The sequence below is a fragment of the Scyliorhinus torazame genome, chromosome 17 (assembly GCF_047496885.1).
Source record: "Scyliorhinus torazame isolate Kashiwa2021f chromosome 17, sScyTor2.1, whole genome shotgun sequence".
Lineage (NCBI taxonomy): Eukaryota > Metazoa > Chordata > Chondrichthyes > Carcharhiniformes > Scyliorhinidae > Scyliorhinus > Scyliorhinus torazame.
In genome coordinates, this window is record NC_092723.1 from 109,219,495 (window position 1) to 109,233,762 (window position 14,268).

The 14,268-nt window shown below is 48.7% G+C and overlaps 1 protein-coding gene across 2 annotated transcripts in view; it reads left to right on the forward strand.

Moving 5' to 3' along the window:
- The first annotated feature begins 4,249 nt into the window (after positions 1-4,249).
- LOC140393561 (large ribosomal subunit protein uL3-like) overlaps positions 4,250-14,268 on the forward strand; it is a 31,760-nt gene continuing 21,741 nt past the window's right edge. Inside the window, exons 1-3 of one of the 2 annotated variants that reach the window (XM_072479849.1) lie at positions 4,250-4,388; positions 4,628-4,820; positions 11,619-11,787. In XM_072479849.1, coding sequence (XP_072335950.1) covers positions 4,386-4,388; positions 4,628-4,820; positions 11,619-11,787 — 365 coding nt within the window. In that variant the 5' untranslated portion in view covers positions 4,250-4,385. Of the gene's footprint in view, positions 4,389-4,520; positions 4,540-4,627; positions 4,821-11,618; positions 11,788-14,268 lie in introns of those variants that run through there. The other variant, XM_072479850.1, reaches the window with a different exon arrangement.

Genomic DNA, 14,268 nt, shown 5'->3' on the forward strand with positions numbered 1-14,268 from the left:
TGAGCCCCATCCGGACTGAACCCAATCCAGGCTGAGCCCCATCCAGACTGATCCCCCCTCCAGGGCTGAGCCCCATCCGGACTGAACCCCCTCCAGGGCTGAGCCCCATCTGGACTGATCCCCCCTCCAGGGCTGAGCCTCATCCGGATTGAACCCAATCCAGGCTGAGCCCCATCCGGACTGACCCCCCTCCAGGACTGAGCCTCATCCGGACTGACCCCAATCCAGGCTGAGCCCCATCCAGACTGACCCCCCTCCAGGGCTGAGCCCCATCCAGACTGAACCCCCTCCAGGGCTGTGCCCCATCCGGACTGACCTTTCTCCTGGGCTGAGCCCCATCCAGCCTGATCGCACTCCAGGGCTAAGCCCCATCTGGGCTGACTCCTATTCCAGACTGACCCATCTCCCGGGCTGAACCCCATCCCGTACTGACCCTCCTCCTGGACTGATGCCCCTCCTGGTCTGATTCACCTGAGGAAGGAGCTGCGCTCTGAAAGCTAGTGATTCCAAACAAATCTGTTGGACTTTCACCTGGTGATATACAACTTCTTACTGAGTCCAAAGGTGTGCAGGTTAGTTGGATTGGCCATGATTAAATTGCCCCTTAGTGTCCAGGGATGTGCTGGTTAGGCGGGGTTACGGGCATAGGGCAAGCCAGTGGGCCTAGTTAGGGTGCTCTTTCGGAGGTCAGTAGAGATTCAATGGGGCAAATGGCCTTCTTCTGCACTGTAAGAATTCTATAATTCAATGACTCTGTCCCACAGTAATGTTAGCTGCCCCCCTTAACTGCCCTTTGAAATGGCCGAGCAAGCCACTCAGTTCAAGGGCAATTAGGGATGGGCAATAAATGCTGGCTTTACCAGTGACACACACATCGCATGAAAGAATTTAAAAAAAATCTCCCTTGCTCTTCAAAACATTGGCCCTTCGAGTCTTTCATGCCCATCCAAGAGAGAAGACTTGGTTTACATCTCATCAGAAAGACAGCACCTCTGACAGTACAGTGCTCATCAGTACTGCATTAAACTGTTAACTTAGAATTTGTGCTCAAATTTTCTGTTATTGAAAGCAATGCATTTGTTTCATACTTGGCAAAGACAGCACTTGAAAACAAGTAACCAGGACCTCATCTAGAAACCCTCTTGGGTGCACGTGAAAGATTCTACTGCACTATTTTGAAGAACAGAGTAGTTATCTCTGCTACCCTGATCATTATTTATCACTGAACCAATGCTTTAAAAACAGGTCATCTGGTATTATCACATTGTGTTTTATGGGAGCTTGCTGTTCACAAATTGGCTACCGTGTTTCCTTCATCACAGATGTAATGACTCTCACATGTGACAGACAATTACAGATGAGACCATTAACGCTTTGAGTGCATACTTTCCTGCAGAACAAGCAAGCCTTGGTCTGATGAAGGGTACTCACCTGGAATGTATAAATTGATTCATTTGTACCTTTTTATCAACTAAAATTTGTAATTGGTTGAACAAACCATTTATCTGTTGATACGTACTTGATTGACTAGTATGAACTACTCAAAATTTCCAGTGAAAAGTTGGAAACTGGAGTTGGTAACTAAAGCTGCCATCTTGGGCATGTCCGAGACTTAGGGGTTTTTGGTAGGGATTTGCCGTGTCATGTCAAACGTATTGAAGATATGGGTGGTTCCGAGTCCAGAGGTGGCGATTTGTGGTGTGTCAGAAGACCCGGGAGTCCAGGGGTGAGAGAGGCTGATGTTTTGGCCTTTGCCTCCCTGGGCGCCCGGAGACGGATCTTATTGGTGTGGAGGGACTCGGAATCCCTGAAATCGGGGGTTGGGCCATTCACAGTCTGATTGCTGGAGCAAGGATAGCCAATGCAAAAACAACGTAATTGTACAACAATCTTTATTGTCACAAGTAGGCTTACATTAACATTGCAATGAAGTTACTGTGAAAAGCCCCTAGTTGCCACATTCCGACACCTGTTCGGGTAACAGAGGGAAAATTCAGAATGTCCAATTCACCTAACAGCATGTCTTTCAGGACTTGTGGGAGGAAACCGGAGCACCCAGAGGAAACCCACGCAGACACGGGGAGAACGTGCAGACTCCGCACAGACAGCGACCCAGCCGGGAATCGAACCCTGGGTTCAACGCTGTGAAGCCACAGTGCTATCCACTTGTGCTACCGTGCTGCCCGTGTGACATGGCCGGGTTTCTCAGGCTTGAGAAGATCAAGTTCACTCTGAGAGGATCGATGCTAGTGTTCACCCGGAGGTGGCAGTCGTTTATCGACTTCTTTGGGGACAATTAAGCTGTCAGCAGAAAAGGGAAGAGGGGGGGTTAAGAGAAAGAGGGAGGCATGGGGGGCTGGTTGAGGTGGGAAATAGTTAGTGGGAAAGGGGGATTGGGGAATTGTGTATGTAAGCCATGTTGGCTGGGTTTGGTTGTTGGTTGGGTGGATGTTATTTGCTTTGTTGTTTTTTCCTCTTGAAAATTGTTAAAATTATATATTCCTTAATAAAAATATTTTTTTAAAAACTGAAGCTGCAATCGTGATCCAGTAAATAGTGGGCAGGATTCTCCGGCCTCCCAGCCATGTGTTTCTCGGCAGTGGGTGGTGGCACGCCGTTTGCTGGTGGTGAGAGTCTCTGCTCCCTCCGCTGTCAATGGGAATTCTAAGTTGGATGAATGGCCATTAGTGCTTACCAGTGCTAATCGCAAGGGCAGCAACAACATAGGATGTCTGTTCAGACAAGTTAGGTAGGAAGGTTAAGTGACAAATGGTAAGGCAGAGCTGGTGTATAGCACTGATGAGAAGTGGGTAAGCCTTTTAACAGCTAACTCCCAGTCTGTGTAATCTCCCGGAATAGTTTTCATTGCCTGAGGTTGTTGGGGAGGAATTTTAGAATGTATTGTTTTCTCTTATTGTTTGGGCGGCACGGTGGCACAGTGGTTAGCACCACTGCCTCATAACGCCAGGGACCTGGGTTCGACTCCCACCTTGGGTGACTGTCTGTGTGGAGTTTGCATGTTCTCCCTGTGTCTGTGTTTGTTTCCTCCAGGTGCTCTTGTTTCCTCCCACAATCCAAAGGGTTAGGTGGATTAGCCATGATAAATTGCCCCTTAATGTCCAAAGGCTAGGTGGTGTTACGGGGATAGGGTGGAGGAGTGGGGTGCTCTTTCGGAAGGCCAGTGCAGACTCGATAGGCCGAATGGACCCCTTCTGTACCGTAGGGATTCTATGATTCTTCTTGGCCATTTTTGCCGTTAGTGAGATTTATCTTTGTGGGGTGGGTTGTGTAGGATGGTCAGGGTCAGTGGGGGTGGGGTTGGGGGGGAGGTGGGGAAGTGGGGGGGTAGTTGGGAGGGGGTAATGTCATGGTTCAACTTTGCTGGGATTTTAACATTCCCATCCTTCTTTTCACAAACTCGGTGATCCCACACCTCCCCATCTCTGTAATCACCTGCAGCCCTGCAACGCTCCAATTCTGACTGCTTATACATCCTCATTTTTTCTCATTTGATCATTGGGAGGCTGTGCCTTCAGCTGTCTAGACCCTAAGATCTGAAATTTCCTCACTAAATCTCTCCATTTCTCCAAATCTCTCTTCTCATTTAAGACTCTCCTTAGAATCATAGAATCCCTACAATGCAGAAGGAGGCCATGCAGCCCATCGAGTCTGCACCGGCCCTTCGAAAGAGCACCCTCCCCATGTGCACTCCCCCGTCCACCCCGCCCTATCCCCCGAACCCCACCTGCATATCCCTGGGAACTAAGGGGCAATTTATCATGGCCAATCCACCTAACCTGCACATCGCTGGATATACCTCTGTAATGAAGCTTTTAGTCATCTTTCTGAATATTACTTTACATGGCTTGATGTCAAATTGTGTGTGATAATGGTCTTGTAAAGTGCTTTGGAACATTGAACCATGTGAAAGAAGCTTTATAAATGCAATGGTTACATTTGAGCTGTGCCATTAGTAAAAATTACAATAATTTATTAAAAATGCACGTGTGTGGTTTTGTACTCTTTGACAGGCCGAAAGCCAAATGATATTTAGGGAGACAGCACACATGTCATTTGGCTGTTATTATTTGCTTTATTTTTTTCAGGCTTTGATAAAACTCATGAGGGAAAAATAAGCATCTTGAAAGGTTGCCAGTGAACATTTGTAATGTTGCGAGCAGCTTCGGTGACACCTGGCTTTTCAGTGTCTGCAATTGTTATGATGTCAAACCTGGGCAACCACCCTGCACCTAAAATTAATACGTGGGGTAATGGAGCCATGAGCTAAATTTGTGACTTTATATTAAGTAACATCTTAAGGATGAGCTTATTTCAGCACTTGGAAACTGCCTCTTTCAGCTGTTCGCTAGTACACAGTCCACACCATGGTACGTATACTTTCTCCGTTAGTTATATGGTGAAATACAGCATTTATTTCTTGGATCTTCAGGAAAATGGGCCCGAATATATATTTTATATTTTATTGTTTTTACCAGGTGCTGTAATCTTTAGCGAAAGTTTTTCCAGATAATTGTAAATGTATGTTCCCACTCTGGATTTTCAATTGTCGACGCATGTGTGGGTGGACATGTTTTTAAAAAAAATTAAGCTGTGCTTCTGTTTTCAGTCACATCGCAAGTTCTCGGCTCCCCGACATGGGCACCTGGGTTTTCTTCCTCGTAAGCGAAGTTCCAGACACAGAGGGAAAGTGAAAACCTGGCCGAAGGACGATCCCAGCAAGCCTGTTCATTTGACAGCTTTCCTGGGCTACAAAGCCGGCATGACTCATATCCTACGGGAAATACACCGACCCGGACAGAGTAAGGATTTGGATTATTTTAGCATCCCGTGGTTTGAACGTCCGCAGCTCTGACGGTGTAGCGCTCGGTTAGTACAGCAGTGGAGTGTCAGATTGCTTAAAGCACTGGAGGACATGGGAATTATAAATTCATTAGGGCAGCACAGTAGCACAAGTTGCGAGCACTGTGGCTTCACAGCGCCAGGGTCCCAGGTTTGATTCACCGCTGGGTCACTGTCTGTGCGGAGTCTGCACGTTCTCCCCGTGTCTGCATGTGTTTCCTCCGGGTGCTCTGGTTTTCTCCCACAGTCCAAAGATGTGCAGGTTAGGTGGATTGGCCATGCTAAATTGCGCTTAGTGTCCAAAAAGGTTAGGAGGGGTTATTGGTTTACAGGAATAGGGTGGAAGTGAGGGCTTAAGTGGGTCGGTGCAGACTCGATGGGCTGAATGGCCTCCTTCTGCACTGTATGTTCTATGTTTGTTCAATGTTATGACTCAGAGCTGAGAGAGTCAACCATGGTTGAATGTTACTGTGAAGTCTCAGGCAAGTGACCACTCGGAAGCGATGACTGTAGAAACGTTTTGGTTTATTCTCCTTACTATTTACACCCCTTACTCCCAGAAGGGTCTCTCGTGCCCTGGCCCACACCGGGCTGGGGTATTTATGTCCCAGCAGTTCTAGGAAAAGGGGGGGGGTTAGCCCCATCCTCCCTAATTTGGGTAAATCGTACTCAGGTGAGGCCACAGGGTCTCTGAGGTTGCAAATCCCTGGGTCTCCTGTAGGGTTATAACAGTTGCGTGCTCAAGCCTCACTTCAGAGGAGTGAACATAAAATCTAGGCTGACACTCCAGTACTGAAGGAGTGCTGCACTGCCAGAGTTTCTGTTTTTCAGGTGGGACTTTAAAACCGTGCAAGGCCCCAGTTACCGTCTCAGGTGAGCACAAACGATAATCCTGTGGCATTATTTGAAATGCAACAGGGGCTCGAAGCTCTGGAATTCACTCCCTAAACCTCCCTGCCTCTATACCTCGTTTTTTCCCCTAGGCCTACTCCGTGGCATTTGACAATCTGCCATAATATTGCCTTATGTAGCTCGGGCTGTCAGGTTTTGCTTCATAAATGTCCCTGCGACGCATCTTTGTACATTTTGTGACGATAAAGGCACAATATAAATGCAAGTTATTGCTGTTGAAGTACTTTCTCTATTTTTCATGTCAGTTATTAATGCCAAGCAGCTGTCTGATGTCCTTCTAGTGTTCATTTTGATCTTTATTAGTGTGGCTTGGGTTTCACCATCTGTTGCATTATATTTCGCTGTTAATAATTGTTTGCGACTCAATTTCTTTTTGAAATTATGTTTTTTAAGGATTTACGTTTTGACAAACATTGCAACAAAACCACAAGAATGATACAGCTCAACAAGCAAAACAAAGGCTCAGCATATATGAATAGAGAGGGGGACAGGAGAACAGCAATATAACTAGCTCGACACAATCATTCGATATAATTTGATGTCTCTATAAGCCCAACCAGAGAGGATAGGCCATGAAACCATCGTGAAATGGTACCCATCTTCCCATGCAGCGATTTAATGAGGGTGTCGCTGGCTAGGACAGCATTTGTTGCCCAATCCCTGAGAAGGTGGTGATGAGCTGCATTCTTGAATCGCTGCAGTCCCTGAGGTGTAGGTACACCCACTGTGCTGTTAGGGAGGAAGTTCCAGGATTTTGACTCAGCGACAGTGAAGGAAAAGCGATATATTTCCAAGTCAGGGTGGTGAGTGACTTGAAGGGGAATCTCTAGGTGGTGGTGTTCTGCTGCTCTTGTCCTTTTAGATGGTAGTGGTCATGGGTTTGGAAGGCACTGCCTAAAGAACCTTGGTGAGTTACTGCAGTGCATCTTCTAGGTGGTACACATGCTGCCATTGTTCATTGGTGGTGAAGGGAGTGAATGTTTGTGGGAGGGGGAACAATCAAGGGGGCTGCTTTGTCCTGGATGGTGTCGAGTTTCTTGAGGGTTGTTGGAGCTGCACTTATTTAGGCAAATGGAGAGTATTCCATTACACTGCTGACTTTTGCCTTGTAGATGTTGGACAGGCTTTGGGGAGTCAGGAGGTGAGTTACTCGCCGCAGGATTCCTAGCCTCTGACCTGCTCTTGTAGCCAAAGTATTAATGTGGCTAGTCCAGTTCAGTATAAGAAGATCCTTTGCCTCCTAAGAACAGGTCACCAAATTGGTCAACCCCTGCTTGCAACCACCCCCGAAAACTTGCATTCAACCCCTTGGTGCAAACCTATGGTTATCGCAGATCGGTGCCCACACTGAGGCACCCTCCAGCCCCAAGTGCTGCCTCCATTGCCCCCACACACTTGCGGCCGTTACCACCATTGGGCTCACGGACCTCCGTATACCAGCTGTCTACCCTAAAAATCACGTCGACCAGCCTTGCTATCTCCGCCCGCTCTTATTTCTCCATATGTGCCCGAATTGAGATAAACTCCCCCTGATCACCGCCTTGAGTGCCTTCCACAGCGTGGAGGCCACGACCTTCCCCGTGTCATTTAGCTCCATGTATCCCCGAATGGCAGCCCGTACTCGCTTGCACACCTCCTTATTTGCCAACAACCCCACATCCAGTCTCCACTGCGGGCAGTGCCGCCCCCGCCCACCCCCTCACCCCTCTAGGCCACGCGCAATTCCACTGAGTGCAGAGCGTGGACGGAAACCACAATCGCCGAATACTGCGAGTCGACCACCCCCGCCAGCAATTCCTTGTCATACACAAAAGAAATCGCTCCGGGTGTACACTTGGTGCACGTGGGAGAAGTATGAAAATTCCTTCGCCCTCGGCCTCCCAAACCTCCATGTGCTCCATGAACCCTTCAGTTTTTCCATCACTGCAGACACCTTCACCGACTTCGGACTCAACCGACCCAAACTAGGCTCTATGACCCTATTAAAACCCCCCCATAATCAACAGATGCGAATCCAAGTCAGGAATCTTCCCTAACACATGCCTCATAAAGTCTACATCATCCCAACTTGGGGCATAAACCTCCAGCTTTCCACTAACCATCACAAACCTCCGCCCCGAATCCGCCACAATGTTGCCCACCTCGAACGCCACCCACTTATTCACCAGTGCTGCCACCCCCTTCATCTTCATGTCCAGTCCCGAGTGGAACACATGCCTCACCCATCCTTTCCTCAACCTTGTCTGGTCCCCTATCTTCAAATGCGTCTCCTGCAAAAACGCCATGTCCACCTTCAGACTCCTCAAGTGCGCGAACACACGTGACCGTTTGACCGGCCCATTCAGCCCCCTCACGTTCCACGTTACCAGCCTGGTCTGGGGGGCTCCCCAACCCCCTCCCCTGCGATCGGCCATATCCCTTTTTGGGCCAGCCCCCAGCACATGTCACACGACCCTCAATTGTCCACCGTCATCAATCCTTTTCCTACTGCACCACATCGACCGCACCGTATCAGGATAAACGCCAAAACCACACTGCTTTACATTGCTTTAGGTTCAACAGTTATACAATTTCCAAAAATCAATAGCCCACCCCAGTTGGATTTTACCTTGACCAATGGAGTTTATGTCAGGCAGCATGGTGGCTGTGTGATCAGCTCGTGATTTGGCCCCATCCTGTTCCCTGGCCATCTGTTATTGTTCAAGAACCTGGGCGGGATTCTCCGAAGCCGTGCCGGCTGGGAGAATTGGCGTCCGCGGCATTTTTTCGCGCAATGTAGGTCCGACACTGGCGCGCGATTCTCCGAGGTGCGGAGAATCAGCACCGTTCATGCCGGCGCATTTGGCGCGCCGCCGGTCGCTGCCCGCTCTCCGTGGCCGGACCGCTGATTCTCCGGCCCGAATGAGCCGAGTGGCCACGCGTAAACGGCCTAGTCCCGCTGGCGCCGTCCACACCTGGTCGCTGCCAGCGGGTACTCGTCGCGAAGACTTGGGCCAGGTCGTCCTGTGTGGGGGGGGCGGGGGGGGGAGCTCCGTTCCCGGGGGGAGCCTCCGATGGGGTCTGGCCCGCGATCGGGGCTCACAGATCGGCGGGCCAGCCTCGCCCCCCCTCGGGCCTACTTCCTTGTGCGAACGCCCCCAGAACCCTGGTGCCATGTTGGTGAGGGGCCGGAGCACTCCACAAGGCTACCGCGCATGCGTCGGTTGGCACCGGCGCCACTGCGCATGTCATCGTTGGCGCCGGCACAACTGCGCATGCACGGATCCCGTGGCGCCCAGTTCGCGGCGGAATCTGCTGCTGGAGTGTCGCGAACCTTGTAGGAGCCAGAATTCGACGTGGGAGAGGCCTGTTCACGCCGTTGTAAAACGCGACAGCGTGTGCGATGGCGTGGACACTCTTCCTCCATTTCGGGGAATCCCGCCCCCTGTATCCACTGTGTCTTGCTCTCCCCTACTCCCATTTCTCTTATCTCAGTTGGTACCTGCCTGTACTATGGTCCGTCTGAGCACAGGATGCTGCAGCTACTGATAAGAAGTGCTTATTGAGCTAGCTGTATTATTGCTGACCACATTATTTGTCTGATCCTGTCTTAGGAATGTGGTCAAGTTAGCTTAAATCAAGGGCAGCACGGTGGCGCAGTTGTTAGCACTGCTGCCTCACGGCGCCAGGTCCCAGTTTGATCCCGGCTCTGGGACACTGTCTGTGTGGAGTTGCACATTCTCCCTGTGTTTGCGTGGGTTTGGCCCCCACAACCCAAAGATGTGCAGGGTAGGTGGATTGGCCACTCTAAATTGCCCCATAATTGGAAAAAATGAATTGAGTACTCTAAAATTGAAAAAGACAATAAAGTTAGCTTAAATCCCATCTTTAGAGCATGCTTGTTACTGCTGTGTTCTAAGAATACATGGTAAATAATGGTTAATAATGATTACTGGGTATACTTTCTATGATTAGTTTCAATCTTCAATAAACTAAAGTATGTAGAGGTATTCTAGTGTAATCCTAGCTATCCGGTTTTAAGGGGTCTCATCTCAAGACCCCCCCCCCATCACAAATGAAACATTGAATAGAGGTGAAAAGTAGCTACATGATACAAAAAGGGCATGGAAAAGGACCAGAGTCACAGTCAGATGACGAATTGTCATTTAACAAACTGGTCATTGCGGATGCAACAAACCGTTACTGGGTTGCTCCTTTACTGGATGTCAACTGGTAAAAATGGAGGTGAACACTAGTGTTACCAACTAAGACATATAATCTTAAAACACTAACTTGAAACCTAATCCGGGGAAGTTGAGGGAGCACATCGATGTAAATGTGCAACTAAAAGGACAGAATGCAGACTTGTCCCTGCACATCAATCTCATGTTGGAGTCCAAAGCAGTCCAAGTAAAAGCCGGAAAAAGCTGAGACGACAAAGGCTCAGCATACTGTAACAAGTGTGGTTCAGGGTCAAGAAACAAAGGATGAAGAGCTTATGGAAGATGTATATGAATATTTTGACAAAAATGAAGATCAAAGATATACTGAAAAATTCAGTGAGGACGTCTGGAATGCAGTTATGTGATCCCTTTGTAAATTCTGAACCACAGTGGAACAAGAAATTGAAGGCCATCTCTGCTCCTGATCATAAGGAACTCTTGAGTTCATTGGAAAAAACATTCAATTTGGAAAATGAGCTGCTGACTCCCATCATGTATCAAGGGTCAACAAGAATAAAAAGATTGCTGATTGTAAACCATGGTATTGAGAAGGGCACAAACCCTTTTGGAAATCTTCAAGAGCAACAGCTTCAACTAGAGAGGTTAGAACTTTCATTCCAGAAACAAGACCGAAAACGAGAGGGTGAATATAGCGAGAATCAGACTTGAGGTGAGAGATTCCGGGTCTGATGGAGTCAAGTCACAAACTGGAAGCCGCACCGTGGAGGTCTGTGCCATGGGATACAGGTAAGTGAGGCCCTGGTGTACAGCCAGGAGGGGCAGTGGTTGGCAATGAAAAAAGAGATCTACAGTGTGGGGCAAGAACTAAAGAGGCTGGAAACAGAGCTTGAGCGGTCAAAGAACTCCAACACCCGCAGAATGCCAGCTCCAACTCACTCCAACTAAGATCTATCCTGGGTGTACCATGCTCAGCAGTGCGAACAAAAGTTTGAAATAGAATGAACTATAAAGGAAATACAACTGAGAGTAGAGAAGAAGAAGAGGCTAGCTTCTGACGTGAAAACACAAAAAAGCAGACGCATGAGGCTCTACAGCCCTACAGGAATCAACATCCTCCAAAACGTCTAACCTATTGGCTGTTGTGTTGCTTAATTGTTCATATTATGAATTTTCATCATTAACATTATATTGTGTGTCATTGCACTCTGATGTAAAGGGGAGGAAAGTGTTGTGGATTCATGTTTGAAGGTCACTTGAAGAGTTTGGTCATGTGATGTATTGATGACATCATCTGCAGTTTGGGCATGCTAACAGTCAGTCTATCCCAGCAGCCTGTTGAGTAAACAACTTCCCAATAAAGCTCTTGTTTGCTGCTTGTACATTTGTGATCTGCAAGCCTATCCTTTAAAAATACCACAGCTGAGAAGTTTGCTTACTTTCAGGGACACTGTATCATGCGGTCAAACGCAGCAGCCATTTTGTGTAGTGCAGTGCCCCACAAATAGCCTTGTATAATCGAGGGAATAACCTCCCTCACAATTTACTCATTGTATCACTTAATGATAAGCATTTGCAAACAAAATTGATTTGAGAAATTATTTTGCGGAGTGGCACCCTTTCTATGTGCTTTGAGCTGTTTTGAGGTGCAGAGCATGTTTTAAACCTGATTTTATAATATTACAGAGATTTCAAAACGAGAAACAGTGGAGGCAGTTACTATAATTGATACTCCACCACTGATAGTCGTTGGGATTGTTGGGTATGTGGAGACTCCGAAGGGACTGCGGACGTTTAAGACAATCTTTGCTGAACACATAAGTGACGAATGCAAGCGACGTTTCTACAAGAACTGGTAATAAGAATTTTTCAATTTTGTTTATCATCCCCCTTCTTGCTTCGCGTGTGCAGATAAATGTGAGTGGATGAGTGGATGGTCAAAAGAAGACAGCCTGCAAAGTTTCTGGCCTCATGTTGGTTTGGTGTCTGGTGTCTCATTGGGGATGCAGCCCATTTGGACAGACACTCCATGGGAAACATAAGAACATAAGAACTAGGAGCAGGAGTAGGCCATCTGGCCCCTCGAGCCTGCTCCACCATTCAATGAGATCATGGCTGATCTTTTGTGGACTCAGCTCCACTTTCCGGCTCGAACACCATAACCCTTAATCCCTTTATTCTTCAAAAAATGATCTATCTTTATCTTAAAAACATTTAATGAAGGAGCCTCTACTGCTTCACTGGGCAAGGAATTCCATAGATTCACAACCCTTTGGGTGAAGATGTTCCTCCTAAACTCAGTCCTAAATCTACTTCCCCTTATTTTGAGGCTATGCCCCCTAGTTCTGCTTTCACCCGCCAGTGGAAACAACCTGCCCGCATCTATCCTATCTATTCCCTTCATAATCGTATATGTTTCTATAAGATCCCCCTCATCCTTCTAAATTCCAACGAGTACAGTCCCAGTCTACTCAGCCTCTCCTCGTAATCCAACCCCTTCAGCTCTGGGATTAACCTAGTGAATTTCCTCTGCACACCCTCCAGTGCCAGTACGTCCTCTCTCAAGTAAGGAGACCAAAACTGAACACAATACTCCAGGTGTGGCCTTACTAACACCTTATACAATTGCAGCATAACCTCCCTAGTCTTAAACTCCATCCCTCTAGCAATGAAGGACAACATTCCATTTGCCTTCTTAATCACCTGTTGCACCTGTAAACCATGCACTAGCACACCCAGGTCTCTCTGCACAGCAGCACATTTTAATATTTTATCATTTAAATAATAATCCCTTTTGCAGTTATTCCTACCAAAATGGATAACCTCACATTTGTCAACATTGCATTCCATCTGCCAGACCCTAGCCCATTCACTTAGCCTATCCAAATCCCTCTGCAGACTTCCAGTATCCTCTGCACTTTTTGCTTTACCACTTATCTTAGTGTCATCTGCAAACTTGGACACATTGCCCTTGGTCCCCAACTCCAAATCATCTATGTAAATTGTGAACAGGGGCGAAATTCTCCGACCCCCCGCCGGGTCGGAGAATCGCCGGGAGCTGCCGTGAATCCCGCCCCCGCCGGTTGCCGAAGTCTCCGGCACCGGAGATTCGGCGGGGGCGGGAATCGCGCCGCGCCGGTTGGCGGGCCCCCCCCCGCTCGATTCTCCGGCCCGGATGGGCCGAAGTCCCGCCGTTAAAATGCCTGTCCCGCCGGCGTAAATTGAACCACCTACCTTACCGGCGGGACAAGGCGGCGCGGATGGGCTCCAGGGTCCTGGGGGGGGTGCGGGGCGATCTGGCCCCGGGGGGTGCCCCCACGGCGGCCTGGCCTGCGATCGGGGCCCACCGATCCGCAGGCGGGCCTGTGCCGTGGGGGCACTCTTTCCCTTCCACCACGGTCTCCACCATGGCGGAGGCGGAAGAGACTCCCTCCAGTGCGCATGCGTGGGAATGCTGTCAGCGACCGCTGACGATCCCGCACATGCGCCGGCCGGAGATGTCATTTCCGCGCCAGCTGGCGGGGCACCAAAGGCCTTTTCCGGCAGCTGGCAGGGCGGAAATTCCTCTGACGCCGGCCTAGCCCCTCAATGTTGGGGCTCGGCCCCCAAAGATGCAGAGCATTCCGCACCTTTGGGGCGGCGCGATGCCCGTCTGATTTGCGCCGTTTTGGGCGCCAGTCGGCGGACATCGCGCCGTTTCCGGATAATTTTGCCCCAGTTGTGGGCCCAACACTGATCCCTGAGGGACACCACTAGCTACTGATTGCCAACCAGAGAAACACCCATTAATCCCCATTCTTTGCTTTCTATTAATTAACCAATCCTCTATCCATGCTACTACTTTTCCCTTAATGCCTTGCATCTTTATCTTCTGCAGCAACCTTTTGTGTGGCACCTTGTCAAAGGCTTGCTGGAAATCCAGATATACCACATCCATTGGCTCCCCGTTATCTACTGCACTGGTAATGTCCTCAAAAAAATCCACTAAATTAGTTAGGCACGACCTGCCCTTTATGAACCCATGCTGCGTCTGCCCAATGGGACAATTTCCATCCAGTAACATACAATAGTGAAGGATCAGAAAAGAACATTTGGCCCATCAAACGTTAGTTACTCTCCCAACTCAGCATCCAATTGCGTTTTGAATTTTCCCGAGTGTATTTAACACATCTCACTTCTGACTATTCCAGGTGTTTGCCAACCTTTGAATAAAGAGCCTTAAGGCCTTTCTATCGCGCATCTACAGAACTTGGGAGCGCCGTCACCCCCCCCCCCCCACACACACATCCTTAATCTGTTTTTTCTTTCTAGACTGAGGGGTTAATACCTCCTCATG